Genomic DNA, 21,290 nt, shown 5'->3' with positions numbered 1-21,290 from the left:
CTGCGAGCTGCTTGGAGTACGCCACAAGGGCTTTGTAGCTTGTGTTTGGGGGGACGGAGCCCTGGTCACCCCTCGCTCACCTCCCTCCCTCCCGGCGAGGTCCCCAGGGCCCCACCGTGTCCCAGGGCCTGCCTCCTTGGCGCCCCCCAAAGGCTCTGAGGGCGGCTGGGGGGAGAAGGGGGTGCCCCGCCCCGCCTGTGGCCCCCACCTCTGGGCTCCCCGCCCCCGCGGAGCTTGAGCCTGCTTCCGGCCGGCCTGGGGGTGGGGGTGTGGGTGGGTGAGGGTGTGGGTGGGTGAGGGGGTGAGGGTGTGGGGGTGAGGGTGTGAGGGTGTGTGGGGGGTGAGGGGGGATGGGGGTGGGTGGGGGTGAAGGGGATGGGGGTGGGGGTGTGAGGGGGGTTGGGGGGTGGGGGTGAGGGTGGGGTGGCGGTGGGGACCCTGCGCACTGCGGCCCCCACCGGCCCGGCCTCCAGCCCCCCCTCCCCCCCGCCCGGGGCCGTTGCGCCGCCAGGGGTCCGTCGAGGGCCCGGGGTCCTCGGGGTCCTCCGGGGTCCTCCGGGGTCCGGGGGCGGCCGGCGCCGGCGAGGCGGAGGGGCCGTCGGTGCCCGCCGCCCGGAGCCCGCCCGGAGCCCGCCCGGGGCCCGCCGCCGCCGCCGCCGCCGCCGCCACTCCCCCCGCATTCCTCAGGCCGCAGCGCCGTGTCCTTCCTCGCATTCCTCCCCCACAAAGGAGTCCCTCCGCCCCGCCGCCGCCGGGGAGGGCGCGGCCCGGGCTCGCAGGGCGCCTCCCGCCGCCGCCGCCGCCGCCGCCGCGCGCGCCTCCCCGCGGAGCCCGCGGCCCCCGGAGCGACCCCGGCCCGCGCGCGCCCCGCCCCGCCCCGCGCCCAGGGCTCCCGGGGCGGGCTCCGGGCTCGGGGCGGACGATGCGGCGGCGCGGCCGGAGCGGCGGCGGGAAGCGGAGGCGGAGGTGACGCGCCGGGGCCGCGGGCCGGGCCATGCAGCGCTCCCGGGCGGCCGCGGACCAGGCGGCCCTGCTCCTGGCCGGGCTGGCCCTGCGGGAGCCCGAGCCCGGCGGCGCCTCCCCGGGCCGGGGGCGGTGGGGGCCGGGGCCGGGGCCGGGGGACGAGGCGGCGCCGAAGCCGGGCCGCAGGGGGAAGGGCGGCGGCGGCCCCGAGGCCGCGGCGGACGCGCCGAGCCGCCCCGAGCGAGGCCCGCGGCGCACGGCGGCCGCCGAGCTCCCGGCGCAGCCCGCGAGCAGCCCGAGGGCCAGCCTGGCGGCCTCCGACGGCGGCAGCGCGCGCTCCAGCGGCATCAGCCTGGGCTTCGACCAGCGCCACGGCAGCCCGCGCTGCGGCCGCCCGGACCCGCGCCCCGGCCCCGGCCCCGGCCCCGGCCCCGGCCCCGGGCCGCCGTCGGGGGGCAGCGCGCGCTCCAGCGTGTCCAGCCTCGGCTCCCGCGGCTCGGCCGGCGCCTACGCCGACCTGCTCCCGCCCGGCGCCGGGCCCGCGCCCGCGCCCGCCCGCTCCCCGGAGCCCGCGCCGCCCGCCGCCTTCCCGCTGCCCGCGCTGCAGCTGCCCGCGGCCCGGGACGGCGGCCCGAGCGCGGCCGAGCGGAGGCTGGAGGCGCTGACCCGCGAGCTGGAGCGGGCGCTGGAGGCGCGCACGGCGCGGGACTACTTCGGTGAGCGGCGGGCGGCGCGCCGGGGGGGGGGCGGGGGGGGACCCGCGGAGGCCGGTGGGGGGGGGGACCCGCGGACCGGGGTGGGGGGCAGGCCCGGGGAGGACCCGCGGAGGCCGGGGGGGGGACCCGCGGACCGGGGGGGGAGGCCCGGGGAGGCCGGGGGGGGGGACCCGCGGAGGCGCCCGCCGTTCCCGGGGTAGGTCGTGGCCGGGCGCGGAATGAGCCGCCCGCGCGGATCGTGCCTCCCTAGCCCTTAGCGCGGGCCTCCGCGCGGCCTGCACCCCGCCAGCCCCAGCCGGGTGGGGACCCGCCGTCCCGGGCCCCCGGCGCCCCCGCGGTGCGCGGACTGGACAGGCGGGGGGGGGTGCGGGGAGGGACGGGAAGGGGCCCAGGCCGGCCCCCCGCTGCCCCTGCTCCGCGCTCGCGGAGCCCACGGTCCCTGGCCCGCACCCCCCAGGCCGACCCTGGCCCGCGATCCCTAGTTCCTTGGAGACCTCGTAGGAGCCTCCCTGCGTCGCTGAGAGGGAAGCAGGAAGACGAGGCACCTGGCCGGGGTGGGGGTGGGGGTGGGGGTGGGGGTGGGGGTGGTTCTCCCGCCCGACGCCTCCGCTCGTCCGTGTGCTTCGTGCGTTTGCTTCGTGCGCAGCCCAGGACCGTCCCGAGCTGGATCTCGACACAGGAGGGTGTGTAGGGGCCAGGCCAGGCCTGGGGGACAGTCCAGGCGGAGGAAGAGTGTGAGCCGGGGAGGCGGGGAGCCCTGCGCTGCACCCCTGGCTCCCAGGGTGGCCGCCTGGGAGGGCCCAGGTGTTCAAGGGAGTGACTGGGCCACGGGTGGGTCGCCTTTGGGAGGGGCCGCCAGGAAGGGTTTCAGGCCCTTCGGGGGGTGGGGCGTTGGGGTGAGAATCTGCGGTTTGGTAGGTCTTGTGGCAGCTGTCAGGTGGCGTTGGGAGCGCAGAGATGGGCGAGGGAGCGGTCGCCTCTCATGCAGGGCAGGTGCGGGGGGGGGGGGGGGGGGAGGGGGGAGGGTCCTTCTGGAGAGAATGACTCCGGTGCTCTGGTCTCCTGTCCCGTGCCCTGCAGGGCCCCCGGTGGGGTGGGTGCCGCGGGCCTCTGCAGCTGCTCATGGCATCTTTGTGTGGAGCGAGGTGGCCGGACCCAAGCAGGTGGTGGGAGGGCGGGTGGCCGGAGACCTCAGGCCGGTGGTCATCCTCCCTAAAGGGCCCCGAGGGGTGGGAGGCGAGTGATGCTAGATCTTTTTTTGATTTTGTTTTTTTCCCCAAGGGAAGCCAGATCTAGGGAACATTTTCCTAATTTCAAAAAACTCGGGCAACTATCGGCTTGAATTGCTGATGACTTAGTGCTGATACTCGGCCTTCTGGAGCTCTAAAAGGTGGCTCTTTCACACACTCCACCTTGAAGCGCAAAGTTCTGCAAAAGGAAGCGTGCAGGTAGCATGAGCTCAAGCCGTGTGCAGGAGTGCACCCCCGCAGGGTGTTTCTTCCTCTCCTGCTGTCCCCCCTTCTCCGGGGCCCTGACACTCACTGACCTCTTGGGCCTTCTCTCCATTCACTGACGTCTTTAGAACTTTCCCGTCTCTCCTCACCAAGTTCCGCGGCCCTTAGCCAGCCAACAGCTCAAGCTTCCGGAACCTCTTTTTTTTTTTTCTTTTTCCAGAATCTTTTTAACTTGGGCCACCTCCCTGCCTCCCTCCTCTGGAGCCACCACGGCCTCCCAGGGCCACACTCTGTTTTTGCTTCGCTGAGACGGCCACCTGGTCTCCCTGGTGCCTCAGTTTCCTCAAATGCCCTCTGCCCTGCAGAACCCCGACCCCCAGTCAGTGCCCCAGCATCCCCAGTCAGTGCCCCAGCACACTTTTTTGCTGCTACACCGGCTGGCGGGGTGCTGGTCTTGAACCTCTGTGATCTGGGCACCACCCGTCACGTGACCCTAAGCCTTGGTTGGATCCCACTTTTATTCCCTCAATCATCTTCGTGCCCCTCTGGCTCCTGCACTTGCCTTGTGCTTTGCTGCAAAACTTGAGGTCGGCACATGCAGGCGGCCTGGTACCCTCAGGGTGTCAAGTCCGCGTCCAGATCTGAGGACCAGGGTCATTCCGCCTCCAACCCCACCTCCTCCATCTTCGGCTCTCCTCTTTCCATTGGTCTTTTTCTTTGGTTGTAAGTATACCAAGGGTCTTTCATTAAAAGAAAAAGGGGAAAAGATAAAAAATAAAAGAAAAAGGGGAGAAAGAAGCAAACCCACACCTGCGTGGCCACCACGTCTTGCTGGTGTGCTCACCTCCTCCCATCGCCACACCTGGTTGGCACTGCCTTGCTCACCTGCGCCCCTTCAGGCTCAGCTCTCTGTCCCCCCTCACGGGACCAAGCCAGCTCTTGCACAGGACCCTGGTGACGCCCTGGCCCCGCTGGTGTTTGCCAGGCCTGGTCTCACCATCCCATAGGTAGAGTCCACCCTCTTCAAAATGCTGCACTCCCTGAGTTTTGTGGAGACTCTGTACACTTGGTTCTCCTCCTTCGGTGTCTTTTTTTTTTTTTCTTCTTATTCTTGAGACACAGAGAGAGGGAGAGACACAGGCAGAGGGAGAAGCAGGGAGGCCAGGCCCGGGGAGCCGATGCGGGACTCGATCCCGGGACCCCCGGATCACGCCCCGGGCTGAAGGCAGGTGCTCAACCGCTGAGCCACCCAGTGTCCCTTCGGTGTCTTTTTATGCAAGTGATGCAAGCGCGTATTTAGAAAAAACCCAAACCGGAGCAAACACTAGTCATACAAAGTCACAGCCTCCTGCCCTGCTTCCACGGCCTGGGGACTCTCGCTCTTCAGCGTGGCCTCTGGTAAGGTAGGAAGCGCCCGGCGGGGCTCCCAGAGTGGGGGGACAAGAGCTAGGGGCAGGGCCTGGGTCATTTTCACTTTAGAAGGGGAAGCGGCGGCAGTTGGCGCGGTGGGCTGTTGGGGGCCAGGCTGCAGGACACCCTGGACGTGGCCTTTGGGAGGAGAATTGGGGACTTGCGTCAGGCCCGGGGAGGGGGGGCCCGAGAGGAGGGATGAAGCCAAAATGGGAGAACAGAGGAGCTGCGATGGAGAGTCGGAGGGACCCGCGCATCCTGGACACCCCGAGCGGGCCCGGGGGCGAGAGCAGCCCTGGCGTGGGGCGCGGGGTGGGGGGGCCGTGGGGGGCGAGGGGCCGCGTGTGGAGCCCCGCGGGCCTGCTGTGTTCCCTCCTGCGTTTTCCAAACCTCCCAAGGCAGCAGCTGAGGTCCCGGGGTGACCTTTCACGGACGGATCTCGGTTTCCAGCTTCTCTTGAAAATCCTGACCCGTTAGCGGTTCTGGGCCCGCGTTCCCCCCGCAGCCGGGCGTGGCGGGGGCCCGGCGGCTCAGTTCTCCGGCCCCCTGGGCCCCCCTGGGCCCCCCTGGGCCCGCCAGCCTCCCTTACGTTCCGGCCCGGGGAGGCCAGGCCCGGGAGCCCCCAGTAGAGCTGCAGCCGAGGAGCGCGGGGGCCGGGGTGCGCCAGATCCCCGACGCCGCAGAGAAGGAGCCGGCGGCCCCCAGCGGCTTCGGGCCGGGAGGTCCGCGCGGTCGGGACGCGGCCACCCCGGGCGGGGGGACGGGGACAGGCGCAGCTGGGGCTACGTCAACACCCCAGAGCTCTGGTGGAGACCGGAGGGAGAGCGTGAGGGCAGCGCGTCCTGGAGCAGCCCGGAGATTAGGGTCTAGAAGGCCCGGGGAGCCCGTCTCCCGGCCCTGGGAGGGATGGGACACCCCGGGGCACTGAAGGGAACTTCGGACTTCAGGCTGGGCGCCCCCGTTCTGGGCCCCAGGAGGGCTGGCCAGGGAGTCCCCCGGGACCAGTGCCTGGCTTCGTCCTGCCGTTGCTGGTCACCCTTTTCCTTACCACGCACCCCTGACGGCTGGCACCCCGGCCTGTGCTGCAGAGGTGCGTCCCTCATCCCACCCAGTAACCCCAGGTGTCTGCGTGGCACCTTCCTCCCCGATTTCTTCCAGACCTTAGCTCAAATGTCACCCTGGCACCGGGGCCTTCTCCGTCATCCTATTGAAAGCTCACACGCTCAGTTATATACTTCGTCAGCCTTACGTTCCCCCACAGCGCTTGTCTCCACTGGAGATACCGCTTACCTGTGGTCACCCGTCCCCCGTGACCCCCCTCCCTGGCATAGAGGCTCCTTGAGCCCGGGGACTTCCCTGGTGCGTGGCGGATCTCCAGCCCCCAAACCGTGGGACATGTGGCAGGCCAGCAGTGTCGCTGTGCTGATGTGGGACTCAATCCTGGGTCTCCAGGATCACACCTTGGGCTGAAGGCAGATGCTCACCCGCGGAGCCACCCGGGCGTCCCTTCTTTCTGGCTCATAGACAGCAGGAAGGATTTTCTATCAATCCAAGACTCTGGTCACTGGTGAAGGGGCTCAGAACGACTCTCTAGTATAAACCTGTCACTCGTGGGGCCCCCTGGGTGACTCAGTCAGTTAAATGTCTGTCTTCGGCTCAGGTCATGATTCCAGGGTCCTGGGATCGAGCCTGGCATCGGGCTCCCTGCTCAGAGGAGAGTCGGTCTCTCCCTCTCCCCCTGCTCGTGCTCTCCTGCCCCTCAAATAAATGAAATCTTCATTAAAAAGGTCCTTACTGTTTTTAAAGAGTACTTATGTATTTATTGGGAGAGAGCGTGTGCTTGAGGGTGCATGCGAGCAGGGGGAGGGGCAGAGGGAGGGAGAGACGCTCAAGCAGGCTCTGAGCTGAGCAGGGAGCCCGACGTGGGGCTCGATCTCCCCACCCTGAGATCACAACCAAGAGTCAGATGCTGAGCCGACTGAGCCACCCAGGCGTCCTGCGTGTCGTTGGTATTTTGATGCCAAGGGCGGTGCCGGGGACTCTGCTTACCTCTTTGAATCTCAAAGAGCAGCAGACACAAACCCAGGACACCCTCGTGGTTCCCAGTTAGTTTGTACCTGAGCGATGGAGGCCTTGGGAAGCTCGTTGGCCCCAGGTGAGGCAGCCTTAGGTCGGGGGGGGGCTGACCTCTCCTGCTTCTCTCCCGTAGGCATTTGCATCAAGTGCGGGCTTGGCATCTACGGAGCGAGGCAGGCCTGCCAGGCCATGGGGAGCCTCTATCACACGGATTGCTTCACCTGTGACTCCTGTGGTAGGTGACCTCTTCCTCGGCCCTCTGGCACCTAAGTGCCAAGCACCTGCCACCAGCTCTGGCCCAGGTGGAGTGTGGAGGCGGCTGAGTTGTGGCCCCTCTCCTTCTGGGCCTGGCCTGCTTGGGAGGCCCAGGCCCCCGGGGAGATCCGCTGGGCCCTGGGGAGGGAAGTGTGGAACCGGGCGGGGAGCCCTGTGCCACCAGAGGGAAAGGCTGCCCCTCGGGCCCTTGGCCTTGGGGCCCCATGTCTCCTGGCTGCCTGGGTGGGGCGCGTGTGCTAGAACTGTGCTTCCTGCCTGGGTGTGGGGCTGCTATTTCTTTTCCCTGCAGTTTACTTATTTTTTTTTCTCCCAAGTATCAACTATAAATGTTATAATTTAACCTAGACGAAATTCTACAAAGAAAAAAGTAGCTATTATCCAACCAACCTAATAAATCTTCACTCTTGATTCCACCCCCTTTCCTTCAGGCTTTGCCCCGAAGCAAATATCTTTCGTTTATTGATACTAAGCACTTCAATATTTTATGTTACAGGAGTGTAGTACACGCACAGTGTTAAGTCAGACTGTCCTGAGAAGCTGTTTTTGCCATAGCAGAAACCACTCCTCTTTCCATTTCTGGTCCCATTCCCCAGAGGCAACTGCTTGGTACTTTTTTTTTTTTTTTTTTTTTTTTTTTTTAGCAGTTTCTAGAATCTAGTAGACATCCCTGCATCTGTAACAAGCATACCCTGCTGTCTCTTTTTCTTTTTTAAAAAAGATTTTATTTATTTCTTTATTCAGAGAGTGCGGGTGGGGATGTGCCATTTTCAGACTTATTTTTGCTTTGACAGATGAGGAACAGGTTCTTACACTGCCCACTTCTCTTCCTTCCAGTTTTCTGAGTGTAATTCCATCATAAGTTGTGATCAAGGGACGCCTGGGTAGCTCAGTGGTTGAGCATCTGCCTTCAGCTCAGTCATGATCCCGGGATCCTGGGATCGAGTCCTGTGTCAGGCTCCATGCGAGGAGCCTGCTTCTCCCTCTGCCTGTCTCTGCCTCTCTGTTTCTCTGTGTCTCTCATGAACAAATAAATAAAATCTTTAAAAAAATTAAATTAAATAAATAAGTTGTGATTAAGTCAATAAACCAGGTTTATGTTACTTTGAGTATTTAAAAATTCACTGCAGAGCCAAAAATTATACTGTGATCACATTCTGTAGTTTTTTACGTTTCCTTTTTTTTTTTTCCCCTTTTTTAACCTTTTCTTTCCCTTGTATTGGCTTGTTACATCCTATCTTTGTCCCTCCACCTCCTTCCCCAGGCCCCATTATATAAGGCATCCTACTGAATTTCCATTGGGAGGCCTTCTGGACCCCTGTGGAGTGCCCATTCGGTGCTTTGCCCTGTATCCTCCCTGCATTGAATCCACTCTTTCCTGGAAGCTTTTAGCTGGGGAGAACAGAGATGCTGCTGAGGAGGCTTAAACTCAGAATATTTTTTGGCTCCCTGAACTGGGAACCTAGAGATAAGGGCTGGCTTCAGGTTATGATTGATCTAGTGGCTCAGGCCCTATGAGAAGCTTGGCTCGGTTTCCCTTGGGTTTGGCTTTTGCCTTGGGGCAGCTTCTCTCACGGTGGTGAAATGTCTGAGGCTGCTTGAGACTTCCATTGGCGCCCCGCTGGTCTGGAGGAAGAGGGGACATCTGTTCCGGTCACATTTTTGGAAATTTCTTTTCCAGAAAGCACCTAGCAAATATCTCTTTGTATGTCATTGGCCAGAGCATCTCACACATCCATTCCTGAGCCAGTCTCTTTGGTGGTGGGGGGTGTGATGATTGATTGACTGACTTGCCTGCGTCTCTGAAAAATACCGTAATAAGGGAGGAGGAGTTATCTTTATACTAATCAAGCCCATCGAGGGATAAAGGGGAGTGGATTCAGGTTTCCCTTGAAGGAACCAGGCTGTCTGGGGTAAGGTTGGCTACTGAACACCGTGGAGGAGAAAGAAAGAATCGAAGCTGTGAAGCATTGCCTACGAGATTTTGCTCCCGATACCTAAGAAAGGGCACGTGGGAGGTCAGTGTTCTGAGTTCTGCTCTAAAAAGCCTTTATTCTATGCTCATACATTTTAGTTTGGAATAGATTTCCAAATTTGAAACATTTTTCACTCCGCATTTTTTTAATCTTTTTTTTTAAAGATTTTATTTATTTATTTGAGAGAGAGAGTGAGTGAGAAAGAGCAGAAGAGGGAGCAGGAACAGGAGTGGGGGGGGGGGACAGAAGGAGAGGGAGAAGCAGGCTCCCCGCTGAGCAGGGAGCCCAGACTCGGGGCTTGATCCCAGGACCCTGGGATCATGACCTGAGCCAGAGGCAGCTGCTTAACAGACTGAGCCACTGAGTGTGTGTGTGTGTTTGTGTGTGTGTTTTAAAGATTTTATTTTTAAGGAATCTCTACATCTGACTTGGGGCTTGAACTTACAACCCTGCCTGCGATCAAGAGTCCTACTCGCCAAGGCCTCAGCCAGCCAGGCGCCCCTCACTCAGCATTTTGAGGTCGTAGTTTTACCTTCCAGCGGCCACTGTTGCTGCTACGTTCTGATGCCCTTCTGATTCACGTTTGTGTGTGCGTGATCCGGGTTTTCCTTTGGGGAGCTCTTGGGAGGAGGACTGTCACATTGCACAAGTCCTGGCTACGGTGGCCTCTGGGCAAGGCCGTGTGCTGCCCAGTTCCAGGTGGTGTCACTGACATCGATACAACGGCAGCCGTGCTCTTGAAGTTGGACGATACAGCTTGTATATTTTATTTATGTGTGGTGTAGGCTTTTTACCACTGCGGTTGTCCTGGGCACACACAGAGCCCTGCGAGACTGGAGATTTGCCCCCTCAGTTCTGGGAATTTTTTTTTTTTTTTGTACTAGTTATTTTATTCCCCCTTTTTTTCTCCAGAACCGAATTCACCAGTGTATAATCAAGATAATACATTATGTCCAAGTTGAGTTTATTTGAAGACGACTAGGCTGGATTCACATTAAAAAACTCATTAATGTATATATAGGTGCCTGGCTAGCTCAGTCGGTAGAGTATGTGGCTCTTTTTTTTTTTTTTTCTTTGAGAGAGATTTTATTTATTTGAGAGAGAACGAGAAAGAAAGAGCACAAGTGGGACTCAATCCCAGGACCCAGGGATCATGACCTGAGCCCAAGGCAGATGCTGTTACCCAGGCGTCCCTAAAGTTTCAGGTCTTTTATCAATTTAGGGAAAAATCTTAGCTATTTTATTTTCAAAAATTGCTTCTCTCCCATTCTTTCTATTATTTACTTCTAGAATTCAAATTCGGAGTATTAGACTTTCTCATTCTATTGGGTCTCTTAATCTCTTCCTCTCATATTATCCATTTCTCTGTCTTCCGTTCTGTTTAATTTCCTCAGATCTGTCTTACAGAAACTAGAATCCAGATCACTTATTTTTGTCTTCAGAGGCGTTTTTTCTCTTTAAAGATTGATTGATTGATTGATTGATTGATGATAGACAGAGAGAGAGAGAGAGAGAGAGAGAGAGAAAGAGAGGCAGAGACATAGGCAGAGGGAGAAGCAGGCTCCATGCACCGGGAGCCCGACGTGAGATTCGATCCCGGGTTTCCAGGATCATGCCCTGGGCCAAAGGCAGGCGCCAAACCGTTCAGCTGCGTTTAACTTCCTACTGAACTCTTTCATTGAGTTTATTTTTTAAATTTTTTTATGATAGTCACACAGAGAGAGAGAGAGAGGCAGAGACACAGGCAGAGGGAGAAGCAGGCTCCATGCACCGGGAGCCCGACGAGGGACTCGATCCCGGGTCTCCAGGATCGCGCCCTGGGCCTAAGGCAGGCACTAAACTGCTGCGCCACCCAGGGATCCTCTTTCATTGAGTTTTTCATTGCATTGATTGGATTTCTTTTATTTCTAGAAGTTCTCTTTGGTCCTTTTTTTAAAAAAATTTATTTTTTTTTCTTTGGTCCTTTTTTCAAAATTTGCCTCAACATTTTTGATAGTGTCTTGCTTTTTTTTTTTTTTTTTTTAGGATTTTATTTATTTACTCATGAAAGACACGGGGGGTGGGGGCAGAGACACAGGCAGAGGGAGAAGCAGGCTTCCTGCGGGGAGCCCGATGTGGGACTCGATCCCAGAACTCCAGGATCACGTCCTGAGCCGAAGGCAGATGCTCAACTGCTGAGCCACCCAGGCGTCCGAAAAGATTTTCTTTTTAAGTAATTTCTACACTCAACATGCGGCTCGAACTCCTATCCCTGAGATCAAAACTCACATGCTGTACTGACTAAGCCAGCCAGGCGCTCCTGTACTTTTTTCCCTAGCAGTGGAGTTTCTGGGTCCTGGAGTAACATTTGTGTCACTTTAATATATGCTGCTAAGCAGTTTACCACAGTAGACAAAACAGTGTATTATCCCGCTGGCAATGTATTAGAATTCCAGTTTTTCCTCTTTCCCACCAGCAGGTAGCATCGTCAGTCTTCCACCATTCGAGTGGGGGTGGTGTATTAATGAGATTTTATTTTATTTTATTATTCTTTAAAGATTTTATTTATTCATGAGAGACACACAGAGGCAGAGACACAAGCAGAGAGAGGGAGAAGCAGGCTTCCTGTGGGGAGCCTGAGGCAGGACTTGATCCTGGGACACCAGGATCATGCCCTGGGCCGAAAGCAGGTGCTCAACCGCTGAGCCACCCAGGCACCCATGACACTTTGTCTCATCACATGGTTTTGTAATTTTTGATTGTGGAGGTCAGCCTGTGGGAATTGGGTGAGGTCTGTGTGGAGGGAGATTTCCCTGGGGTGTATTTTTTTTTTAAGATTTTATTTTTTTTAATTTTTATTTATTTATTTTTAAAGATTTTATTCATTTTCATGAGAGACATAGAGAGAGAGAGAGAGAGAGAGAGAGAGAGAGAGAGAGGCAGAGGCACAGGCAGAGGGAGAAGCAGGCTCCATGCAGGGAGCCTGACATGGGACTGGATCCCGAGTCCCCAGGATCACGCCCTGGGCTGAGGGTGGCGCTAAACTGCTGAGCCATTGGGGTTGCCCATAAAGATTTTACTTTTAGTAACCTCTGTACCCAATGTGGGGCTCCAAGTTGCATCCGCGAGATCAAGAGTTGCACGCTCTACCGTCGGAGCCAACCAGGCGCCCCCCATCCATGTATTAGTAACTCGCTCCTTTTTATTGCTGAGTAGGATTTTATTGTATGAACATACCACAGTTTGTGGTACGTTCACACACTGATAGATTGTGCTGTGAACATTCTCGTACAGGTCATCTGTGGACAAATGTTTTCATTTCTCGGGTAAATTCCAAGGAGTGGAATTTCTGGGTCATAGGCTAAGTGTATGTTTAACTTCATAAGAGAGTGCCAAACTTTTCCAAAGGGGGTTGTGCCATTTTCATACTCCCACTAGAAATGTTAGAGTTGGGTTATTCTATGTGTTTGCCAACAAGCGGTATTTTCGTCTCTTTAATTCCCCCATTCTAATGGATGAGAAATGGTATCTCGTGGTTTTAATTGCATTTCCCTGATGACTAATAAGGTTGAGCATCTTTTTTGTCTGCCTCTTGGCCATTTGTATCTTCTTTTATGAAGTCTGTCCGGGTCTTTTGCTCAGCTTTTGAATTGAGAGTTACTTCTCTTTTATTACTTAGTTGTAAGACTATATATATCCTGAGTAGAAGTTTCTTTCAGATGTATGTTTTATGAATATATTCTCATGGTATTTTTTTTTTAAGTAGGCTCCATGCCCAGCATGGAGCCCAGCATGGGGCTTGAACTCACGACCCTGAGATCAAGACCCGAGCTGAGATCAAGAGTCGGACGTTTAACCGACTGAGCCACCCAGGCACCCCTCATAATGTACGTTTGTGTATGGTATGAGGTGAGGAATTGAGTTTCATTTTTGTTCCATATTTCATTTTTTCCCTTCAGTTGTCATAGCACCATATGCTGAAAAGACTTTGCTTTCCAACTTGTGTGTTTATTGAAATATTTATGGGTCTATTTTTGCATTCTGGTCTGTTCCACTGATCTTTGGGTCTTTCCTTACCCAATATTACACTGTCTCGATTACTTGAAGTCTTAAGATAGGCAGTGTAAGTCTTCCAGAATTGTTAATCTTTTGCAAGATTATTTGGCTATTTTGGTTCTTTGTATTTTTATATAAATTTTAGAATTGGAAGGCAGCCCTCAACACAAGGGTTTGAAAGAAGAAAAGAATGAAACAGAATAGAATGGCATGTCGGTTTCCACAAAAAAATAAGAATGCTGGGATCTTAATTTTGTAGCATTGCATGTACAGATCAATTTGGGGAGAATTGATGACAGAACATTTGAAGCCATGAAGATGATGGTCAGGGACTGAGAGGTTTTTTTTTTTTTTTCCCCTACGTGCAAGCTGATGAGTTTGTCTGCCACTGTTCCACCGATGCTGACTGAAGACATGAGTCTCCTGGGGCAGAAGCTCACAGCCCTGCAGGCAGGATGAGCCTCACATTTGAATCCTTGTGCATGCCCTCAAGTCCCATGGGGGTGACGCAGGGGGGGCCAGGCGGGTGCTGCAGAGCAGTGGGTCTCTGTCAAGGCTGGGGAGCCCTGAGCTTAGGGAGCCCTAATGTTTTATAGTGGGCTGCCAGCAACGCTATGTGACCTGTGTTTCTGAGAAGCACATTATCTGTATAAACTGGACAGCAGACAAGCCTGCTTTCGACTTCAGAGGGACATAAGCCATCTTTGTTTTCTAAGCCCTTTGTTCCACAGATGTCCTTGGGGAGGTAGTTCCGAACAAAAGCTGCCGGTCCCCTGTGATGTATGCAGAAGTGTGAGAGACCCAAGGGGGAGCTGGTCTTCCAGCAATGGTAGATTGTTCTACTTACGGAGGTTTTGGGTTTTTTTTTTTTTTAAGATTTTATTCATTCATTCATTCATTCATTCATGAGAGACAGAGGCAGAGACACAGGGAGAAGCAGGCTCCATGCAGGGAGCCCAATGCGGGACTCGATCCCAGGACTCCAGGACCACGCCCTGGGCCAAAGGCAGGCGCTAAACCGCCGAGCCACCCAGGGATCCCCTATTTATGGAGGTCTTTTGAAATTTCTCTCAGCAAAGTTGCGTTTGGCAGAGTGAGGGTCACACATATCTCTTATTAAATTTATCCCTCAGTATTTTGCAGGGTTTTGGGGGAGGCTGTTATAAATGCAGTTTTAAAAATTGTAAGTTTGTTTTCCACTCATTCGTTACAGGATATACAAATATACTTGGTTTCACATTTCACATCCTACAACCCTGCTAAGCTCATTTATTAGTTCCGGTAGGGTTTTTTTCGGGTAGATTTCTTATGATTTTCTATATAACACAATCATATCCTGATGAAAGATAGTCGTACTTTATCCTTTCCAATTTTTTTCCCCTGTCATATTGCACTGTGTAGGGCCTCTAGTCCAATGCTGAATCCTAAGGGGAAGGAAAAGCCTCTAATGTTTCCCCCTAATGTCTGATGTCAGGTCACGGTTTCTCACAGGTGCCCTTTATCAGGGGAGGAGGCTCCCTCCTGTTCCTGGTTAGGCAGGCGCTGTGGTTTTTCTCCTGACTCAGGTGGGCTGCCTCTAACAGCAGGCAGGTCTGCTGGGGCTCTTGTTTTGACAGGAACACCCCTTTTCACGAGGGCCTTAACTGGTGAGAGTTATACTTCTAATGTTCAAAGATTATGACAATTCATTCTGGAACGTCTGCTCTGAGTCCCACTGAAGTGATTTTTTAAAAAACATTTTATTTTTTTAAAATATATTTATTTATTCATGAGAGACACAGAGCAAGAGAGGCAGAGACACAGGCAGAGAGAGAAGCAGGCTCCATGCAGGGAGCCCGACGCGGGACTCGATCCCGGGTCCCCAGGGTCACGCCCTGGCCCGAAGGTGGCGCTAAACCGCCGAGCCACCCAGGCTGCCCCTTAAAAAACATTTTTAAAAATATTTATTTATTTTAGAGAGAGACAGAGACCATGGGCGGGGGGGTGTACAGAGAATCTCAAGCAGACTCTGCTGAGCGCAGAGCCTGATGCGGGGCTTAATCTCATGATCCTGAGATCATGACCTGAGCTGAAACCAAGAGTCAACTGACTGTACCACCCAGGCACCCCTGAAGCAAATTTTTTTTTTTTAAGGTTTATTCATAAGAAACGCAGAGAGAGGCAGAGACAGAGGCAGAGGGAGAAGCAGGCTCCCTGCGGGGAGCCTGATGTGAGACTTGATCCTGGGACTCTGGGATCATGACCTGAGCCAAAGGCAGATGCTCAACCATTGAGGCACCCAGGTGTCCCACAAATGTATTTTTTTTTAAAGACTTTCTCTGACAGAGAGAGAGAAAGTATAACCAGGGGGAGCAGGAGAAGGAGAAGCAGACTCCTCACTGAGCAGGGAGCCCGATGCAGGCAGGACCCTGGGATCATGACCTGAGCTGAAGGAAGACGCTTAACTCACTGAGCAACCCAGTAGCCCCAGCATATGTATTTTTAAAAATTAACCAGAACAGCAGTTTACACATGAAAAGCACTTCTTTATATATTTGCTTTGAGAACCTCTTACAACAATCTGTCAATGGGTTCTGTTTAATTTTAAAAATATATTATTTTTTTTTAAGATTTTATTTATTTATGATAGACAGAGGCAGAGACACAGGCAGAGGGAGAAGCAGGCTCCATGCAGGGAGCCTGACGTGGGACTCGATCCCGGGGCTCCAGGATCGTGCCCTGGGCCAAAGGCAGGCGCTAAACTGCTGAGCCACCCAGGGATCCCGATCCCCTATTTATTATTTTAATAGTAATGACCTACTAATAAAGGGAAATGTTAAAATTTGCCCATAATCTGCTTCTCATCTGTTGGAGAAGATTCCTGAGAAATGGAACCAGGGGCTCCTCGCTGGGTTCCAGTGGCCCAAGGCCCCCTTCTCGGTCCCTGTCCTTGCAGGGAGACGACTTCGAGGGAAGGCGTTCTACAATGTGGGTGACAAAGTCTACTGCCAGGAGGACTTCCTGGTGAGTCGGAGCTGGGCCCTGGCTGGTGCCTTGGGGGGGAGCAGGGGAGGGGGCCCTCCTGCTTCACAGGGAGACCTGGGGCCAGGAGGCAGGTGCTGGCTGGGCAGCGAGTGCCCCTTTGTCATCTAACATTCTGGATCCCTTGTGTCCCGTCAGTACTCCGGGTTCCAGCAAACAGCCGACAAGTGTAGCGTGTGTGGACACCTCATCATGGAGATGGTGAGACCCTCCCCCAGCCTCCTGGAGCCCCTCTGACAAGAGCGGTCTTAGGACCCCCGTCACCTGTTGCAGACCTGCCAAGGGCTCAGAGCCAGAGCCTCTTCGGGGGCTGTGCTGAGCCTTCCGTCTGCACTGACCCTTCAGTGCCTCCCACCTCCAGATCCTGCAGGCCCTTGGGAAGTCCTATCACCCAGGCTGCTTCCGGTGCTCGGTGTGCAACGAGTGCCTGGACGGGGTGCCCTTCACAGTGGACGTGGAGAACAACATCTACTGTGTCAGAGACTATCACACGTGAGTCCCGGCGCCGTGGGGCAGGTGACCCCCGCCGTGTCTCCCGCCTCCCCGGGAAGCGTCTTTCCCCCCTGCCTGTCTGGGTTCTCCATTCCTGGCCTTTCCACCTCCAGCCTCCCCATCAGTCGGTCCTCAGTGGCGGGCGCAGGGCGATCTCTGTCTGGAACCCTCTCTTGGATGATTCAGTGCCAGTCGTCTCTTTCCTCTCCCTGCCTTTGCCTGCACATTCCGTCTTCTTAGTCGGCGGTGGGGGGGACACTCTCCTGGCTGCCCCACCTGCACCTGTCCCTCTACTCCCAGGGGCCGGCCACCTCCCTGGGGTGGGGGCTTGGAGCCTCTGCAGAGTCCTTTCCCCGGCCGGCTGGCGCTGGCGTCCGCGTGAGCAGCCAGTCCTTTCCCCCAGCTGTGGCTCCAGGCCCGGCCCGCTGAGCTCTGGTCCCGTGCGGCTGCCGCGCGTGGGGTTGGTGCCCTGCATGGATCACGAGTACTCAGTGTGGAGCTGGGCTTTGTGGGGGTCTCAGCTAGGGGAGTCCCCCCGCCCCCGGACAATTAGGGGAGAGGGTAAGGAGAACCCGAAGCCATCCCGGAGGAGCTGATGGGGTGGCTATGAATTGGGGAGCCAGATGAAGGGCCCAGAAGGCACTGCAGAGGCTGCCCCCCCTGCAGTGTGTCCACATAAGGAAAGGGATCCTGAGGCTTGGGGCCATGTCGAGGGGCTCCTGTGGGTGGGTGGGTCTGCCTTTCTGCCCTTGGCCTCTGGCCCCTCAGGGGTCACTCCTGGTTTCCTTTATTCCTCCAGGGTTTTTGCACCAAAATGTGCCTCCTGTGCCCGTCCCATCCTCCCTGCACAGGTAGGAACCACTCACGTGGAGATGACCAGGTGCCTGGCCCAGCCTTGCCTGGTTCTGCTCAGGCTGGCCCCAGGCCTTGGGCCCCCGGGGGAGGAGGAGCAGATGCTCCTGCCCCGTATCCCTCAGGGCCGAGGGCTGTGTTGTGCCCATAAGTGCCCGTGTGTCCCAGCAAGAGTTAGAAGTGGTGGCCCTGAGCTCCGTTGCCCATGGACGTAAGGATGGCTCCGCGGGTCTGTTCACCCTGCAGGCTGAGGTGGTGGGGGGAGCAGGCGAGAGAAGGTTGCAGTCTGTGCAGGAGACGTCCTGGGGGGACTCTCGGGCACCGTGCCTTCCACCCACGCTGGCTCTGCCCCACGCTGGTGTGCCTGGGGAGGCAGGACTGGCGGTGGCCCTTCCTGACTGCAAAGAACTGAAAAGAACATGTAGACACACGTAGACACTCACGTGACAGCTCTCACGGATGCGTGTGCGTGCTCCTGGGTGTTGCTGCGGGGGGACGTCCATTCGTGTGCACCTGCCGATGCCCGTTCTGCCCGTGGGAGCACCAGAGGCAGGGTCCACATGGGCACGAATGCGCACCTGCCACAACCAGGCCGTGTTGTGTAGGCGTGTGCACCCCGCACAGGTCGCCCCAAACCCCCGTTTGCTAACTGTGTCTGAACCCCGTCTCTTCCTCCAGGGCTGTGAGACGACCATCCGTGTGGTGTCCATGGACAGAGACTACCACGTGGAGTGTTACCACTGTGAGGTGAGCCTGGACCCCCCCAGAATGCTGGTGGCTGGGCAGCCCCCCTCCGTGTAGACCCCTTTTTAAAAAAAAAAAAAAAGATTTTTATCTGTGAGAGAGCATGAGCAGGGGGGGAGGGAGAGGGAGAAGCAGGCTCTCCACTGAGCAGGGAGCCCCACACGGGACTCGATCCCAGGACCCCAGGATCCCGAGCAGCGCCGAAGGCAGACGTTTAACCAACTGAGCCAGCCAGGTGCCCACACGCAGGTGTCCGCTTCTCTAGGTGTCCTGTGGGCCCAGCTCCCGGCTCTGGTTCTGTCCCGCACTCCCCGCCCGCCCCGGGGAGCCCTCTCCCTTCTCCCCAAGCTATGTCCTCAGCCCACTTCCTATTCGATCAAATATTTACTGAGGGTCTCCAGGGGGTGGGGTGCTGGGGTGGGGATGCTGGAGCCCCCACTCTTGCAGCAGGGATGAGTGCTCTGGCAATGTCTACACAGGTCGTTACCGCAGTCACGGTGACTTGTCCGAGTAGGTGGGAGGCCTTGGAGAATCAGGGAAGGCTCTCAGGAGAGGGGGACGCCCCAGCTAAGACGGTGCAAGGGCGAAGGTGCAGGGCGAAGGTGCGCTGCAGAGTCAGGAGGAGTTGGCAGGAGCTGGGACGTGAGGCTGAGGACTACGCACTGATCCTGGGGGCGGTGGAAAAGGGTGACACGGTGGCAGGGGCACTTTGGGGAGGAGGCTCTTGGCTGTGCGGAGAACGGCGGGGCTGCGGTCCTGGCTCGGGGTGGCTCGCGGGGTTGCGTGCTGGCCAGGTTTGGTCAGTGACCAGACAGGGCAGTTTGGGGGTTAGGAGGTGGCCACGGGGAGCCCTGGAGAAAGTGAGGGTGTGGGGTGGAGCGGAGAGGTGCCCTCATCTGGGGCCCCGGGGACGCCCTAGTCCAGGGGCAGCTACACGGGCTGGAGTTCAGACTCTGGCTGCGGGAGTAGGAATTTGGGAGTCGGGGCACCCATAGGTCTCTCTTCTCTGATACTCTCCCCTAGGTCTCCAGTGGTTTGGCCCCCCCAAATTTTCAACTCAAGGAGACCAGTGGGCCCTCTTTGGGGCCTGGAGAACCTCTTGAGGTGGTCACCTGGGCACTTGTAGGGCTCACCCCGCTGCTCCCCCATCTCCAGGGCCGAAGGGTCCGTGTCGCGTATCTCACACCCAGAGCAGGGGACGTAGGCTGGAGACCCAGGCCTTGCTGCCGCGTGGCTGGAAGCCCGAGGCCCGTGTGGGGGAGGCCAGGGCACGAGGGAGTCCCCCAGGGAAGTCGCAGCGGCAGGAGAGGGGCCCAGCACAGCCCAGCAACGGCGACCTTTGAGGGGTGCTGAGGGGCCATACGGGGAGGCCAGGCCGAGTGAGCACAGGAGAGGTGGGAGAAAAGCCGAGAATAGCATGTCGGGCCTCAGCCCCAGGGAGAAGCGGGAGGGAGGGTCAGTGAGAGCTTCAGTGGCACTCAGGGGACGGCCTGGAAGCAGGTGGCCCTGGTGGGGGCAGGGGGCCCAGCGGGAACTGGGATCCCTGCAGGACGGGGAAGGAGGCGCCCTAGTTCCCCCGTGGCAGTGACAGGGCTTCCTGTCTGCTGTCCTGGGGGCCGTGGGGTCCCCCTGGGGCCTCTGAGCACAAGAGTAGGCGATCAAGGCAGGCTTCAGGGGTGGGGCGCCAGGGCCGGGGAGACCCTTGTCCCCAGGCCTCCCTGGTGTGTGGTGGTTAGCGGCAGGGCCCAGTGCCAGCAGGACAGGTGTTGGGGTCAGGGTCAAAGCAGGTTAGCCCTGGGTGTGGTGGGAGTGTGACCAGAGGGGTCTCCTTGGGGCGGGCGCCACGGAGGGGACGGAAGAGGTTGTGCGGGGGGGCCTTGCCCTCCATGACCCTTGTGTGTGTGGGGGGGGAGCGAGGCAGGAGGGGACCCCTGTGTGTGTGGGGGGAGGCAGGAGGGGACCCCTGGGGGGCAGGAGGCACTTCCCGGTTGTCACTGTCCTGCTCTCAGTGGCTTTCTGCCGTGGACCCTCCCTCTTGAGACTCTTCGCTGTGCCCTCGGGTCCACCCAGTTTGGGTTTTTTTCTAACTCGGGCCCCATCCCTCCGGCTCAGCTCCGCGCCCCCCCCCGCCCCCCCCCCCCCCCGCCCCAGTCTGGGCGCCTGAGTCCACTTCTCTTTTCTGGTTCTCTGGGCTCCCTGCGCTCCCTGGGAGGCGCTCTTTGTTGCTGTTTTTAATTTCTTTGAGGGCGGGGGGAGAGGGAGGGAGAGAGAGGGAGGGAGAGAGCCCCCGAGCGCGCCTGGGGAGGTGGGGGGTGCGGGGCGCCGGGCAGCCCCGAGCGGCCCCTCCGCGTGGGGTGCGGGCTCATCTCCCCGCCCTGAGGTCGCCCCCCTCCGCGCCGCGGCTCCGGCCCCCCCCCGCCGCCCTCCCTCGGGCGCCCCCGCGCCCCGCTTACCCGGCGGCTGTGCTCTCCCCTAGGACTGCGGGCTGCAGCTGAGCGGGGAGGACGGACGCCGCTGCTACCCCCTGGACGGCCACCTGCTGTGCCGCCGCTGCCACCTGCGGCGCCTGGGCCCGGGGCCCCTGCCCTCGGCGGTGCACGTCACGGAGCTCTGAGCGGGGCGGGGCCGCGCGGGGGCGGGGCCGGGGCGGGGCGGGGCCGGGCGTCCGCCCCACGCGCCCCCCGCGCCCCCCGCGCCCCCCGCCCGGCCGAGGGGCCGGCCCCCGCGAAGCTGCTGCTATTTATTCACCGTCTGTGCCTGCCGGCCGCCCTGCCCTCCTCCTCCCTCCCTCCTCCTCCCTCCCCCCCCCGCCTGCCGTTCCCGGGTCCCCCGCGCCCCGCCGCCTGGGGCGGGCACCCAGACCGCGTGCAGGGGCGCGGCGTGCGGGGCCGGCCCCCTCCGTGCCCCGGAGCCCCTCGGGGCAGGGCTGGCCCAGCAGGCGGGGGCCTGGCCGAGGGCCCGAGGGCGCGCGCGTTCCGGCCCGTGGGGGTCCGGGGCGGGTGGGGGTCCCCGGGCGGGTGGGGCCCCCTTGGGGCGGGGCCGCGGAGGAGCCCCGCCCTCGGCCGCCGCGGGGGGGGCCCCGGGGTTCCGCGGTGTTTGCAGGCGCCGCCCCGCCCGCGGGACCCGACCCTGGGCCCCCCGCAGCCCTGGGCGGGAACTCGCGCGACTGCAGCCGCAGGGCTCGGTGGACAGCGGCCGCGAGGGGGCGCCCGGCTACTCGACAAAAAGTGTATGATTTGACTTAAATTAAGTTTTTCCTTTGAGAATATTTTCATTTT

General features: G+C 58.5%; 1 protein-coding gene across 2 annotated transcripts; it reads left to right on the top strand.

Moving 5' to 3' along the window:
* The first annotated feature begins 873 nt into the window (after positions 1–873).
* Positions 874–20,668, top strand: WTIP (WT1 interacting protein). Of its 2 annotated transcripts, none has more exons than XR_008662570.1 (8): positions 874–1,679; positions 6,753–6,854; positions 15,839–15,906; positions 16,063–16,125; positions 16,270–16,416; positions 17,216–17,267; positions 17,947–18,015; positions 20,489–20,554. XR_008662570.1 is itself a non-coding variant. In XM_055311165.1 (8 exons), the coding sequence occupies exons 1-8, from the start codon at positions 995–997 to the stop codon at positions 20,624–20,626; spliced, it is 1,308 nt and encodes a 435-aa protein (XP_055167140.1). In that variant the 5' UTR covers positions 874–994; the 3' UTR covers positions 20,627–20,668. The 2 variants fall into 2 exon arrangements, 1 of the variants encoding a protein (XP_055167140.1); XM_055311165.1 differs by having other exon boundaries at positions 16,286–16,416; positions 20,489–20,668.
* Positions 20,669–21,290: the final 622 nt, after the last annotated feature.

This window comes from Nyctereutes procyonoides, unplaced genomic scaffold (genome assembly GCF_905146905.1).
Source record: "Nyctereutes procyonoides isolate TBG_1078 unplaced genomic scaffold, NYPRO_anot_genome, whole genome shotgun sequence".
Lineage (NCBI taxonomy): Eukaryota > Metazoa > Chordata > Mammalia > Carnivora > Canidae > Nyctereutes > Nyctereutes procyonoides.
The sequence above is the reverse complement of the archived record's forward strand: the minus strand, read 5'-3'. Positions and strand labels throughout refer to the sequence as shown.

Bases quoted from the DNA above. Each gene is read 5' to 3' on its own strand.
- WTIP (XM_055311165.1), top strand. From the start codon at position 995: ATGCAGCGCTCCCGGGCGGCCGCGGACCAGGCGGCCCTGCTCCTGGCC. The intron at 6,855-15,838 runs GTAGGTGACCTC...CTGTCCTTGCAG, and splicing joins CTTCACCTGTGACTCCTGTG to GGAGACGACTTCGAGGGAAG. The intron at 16,417-17,215 runs GTGAGTCCCGGC...TTATTCCTCCAG, and splicing joins TGTGTCAGAGACTATCACAC to GGTTTTTGCACCAAAATGTG.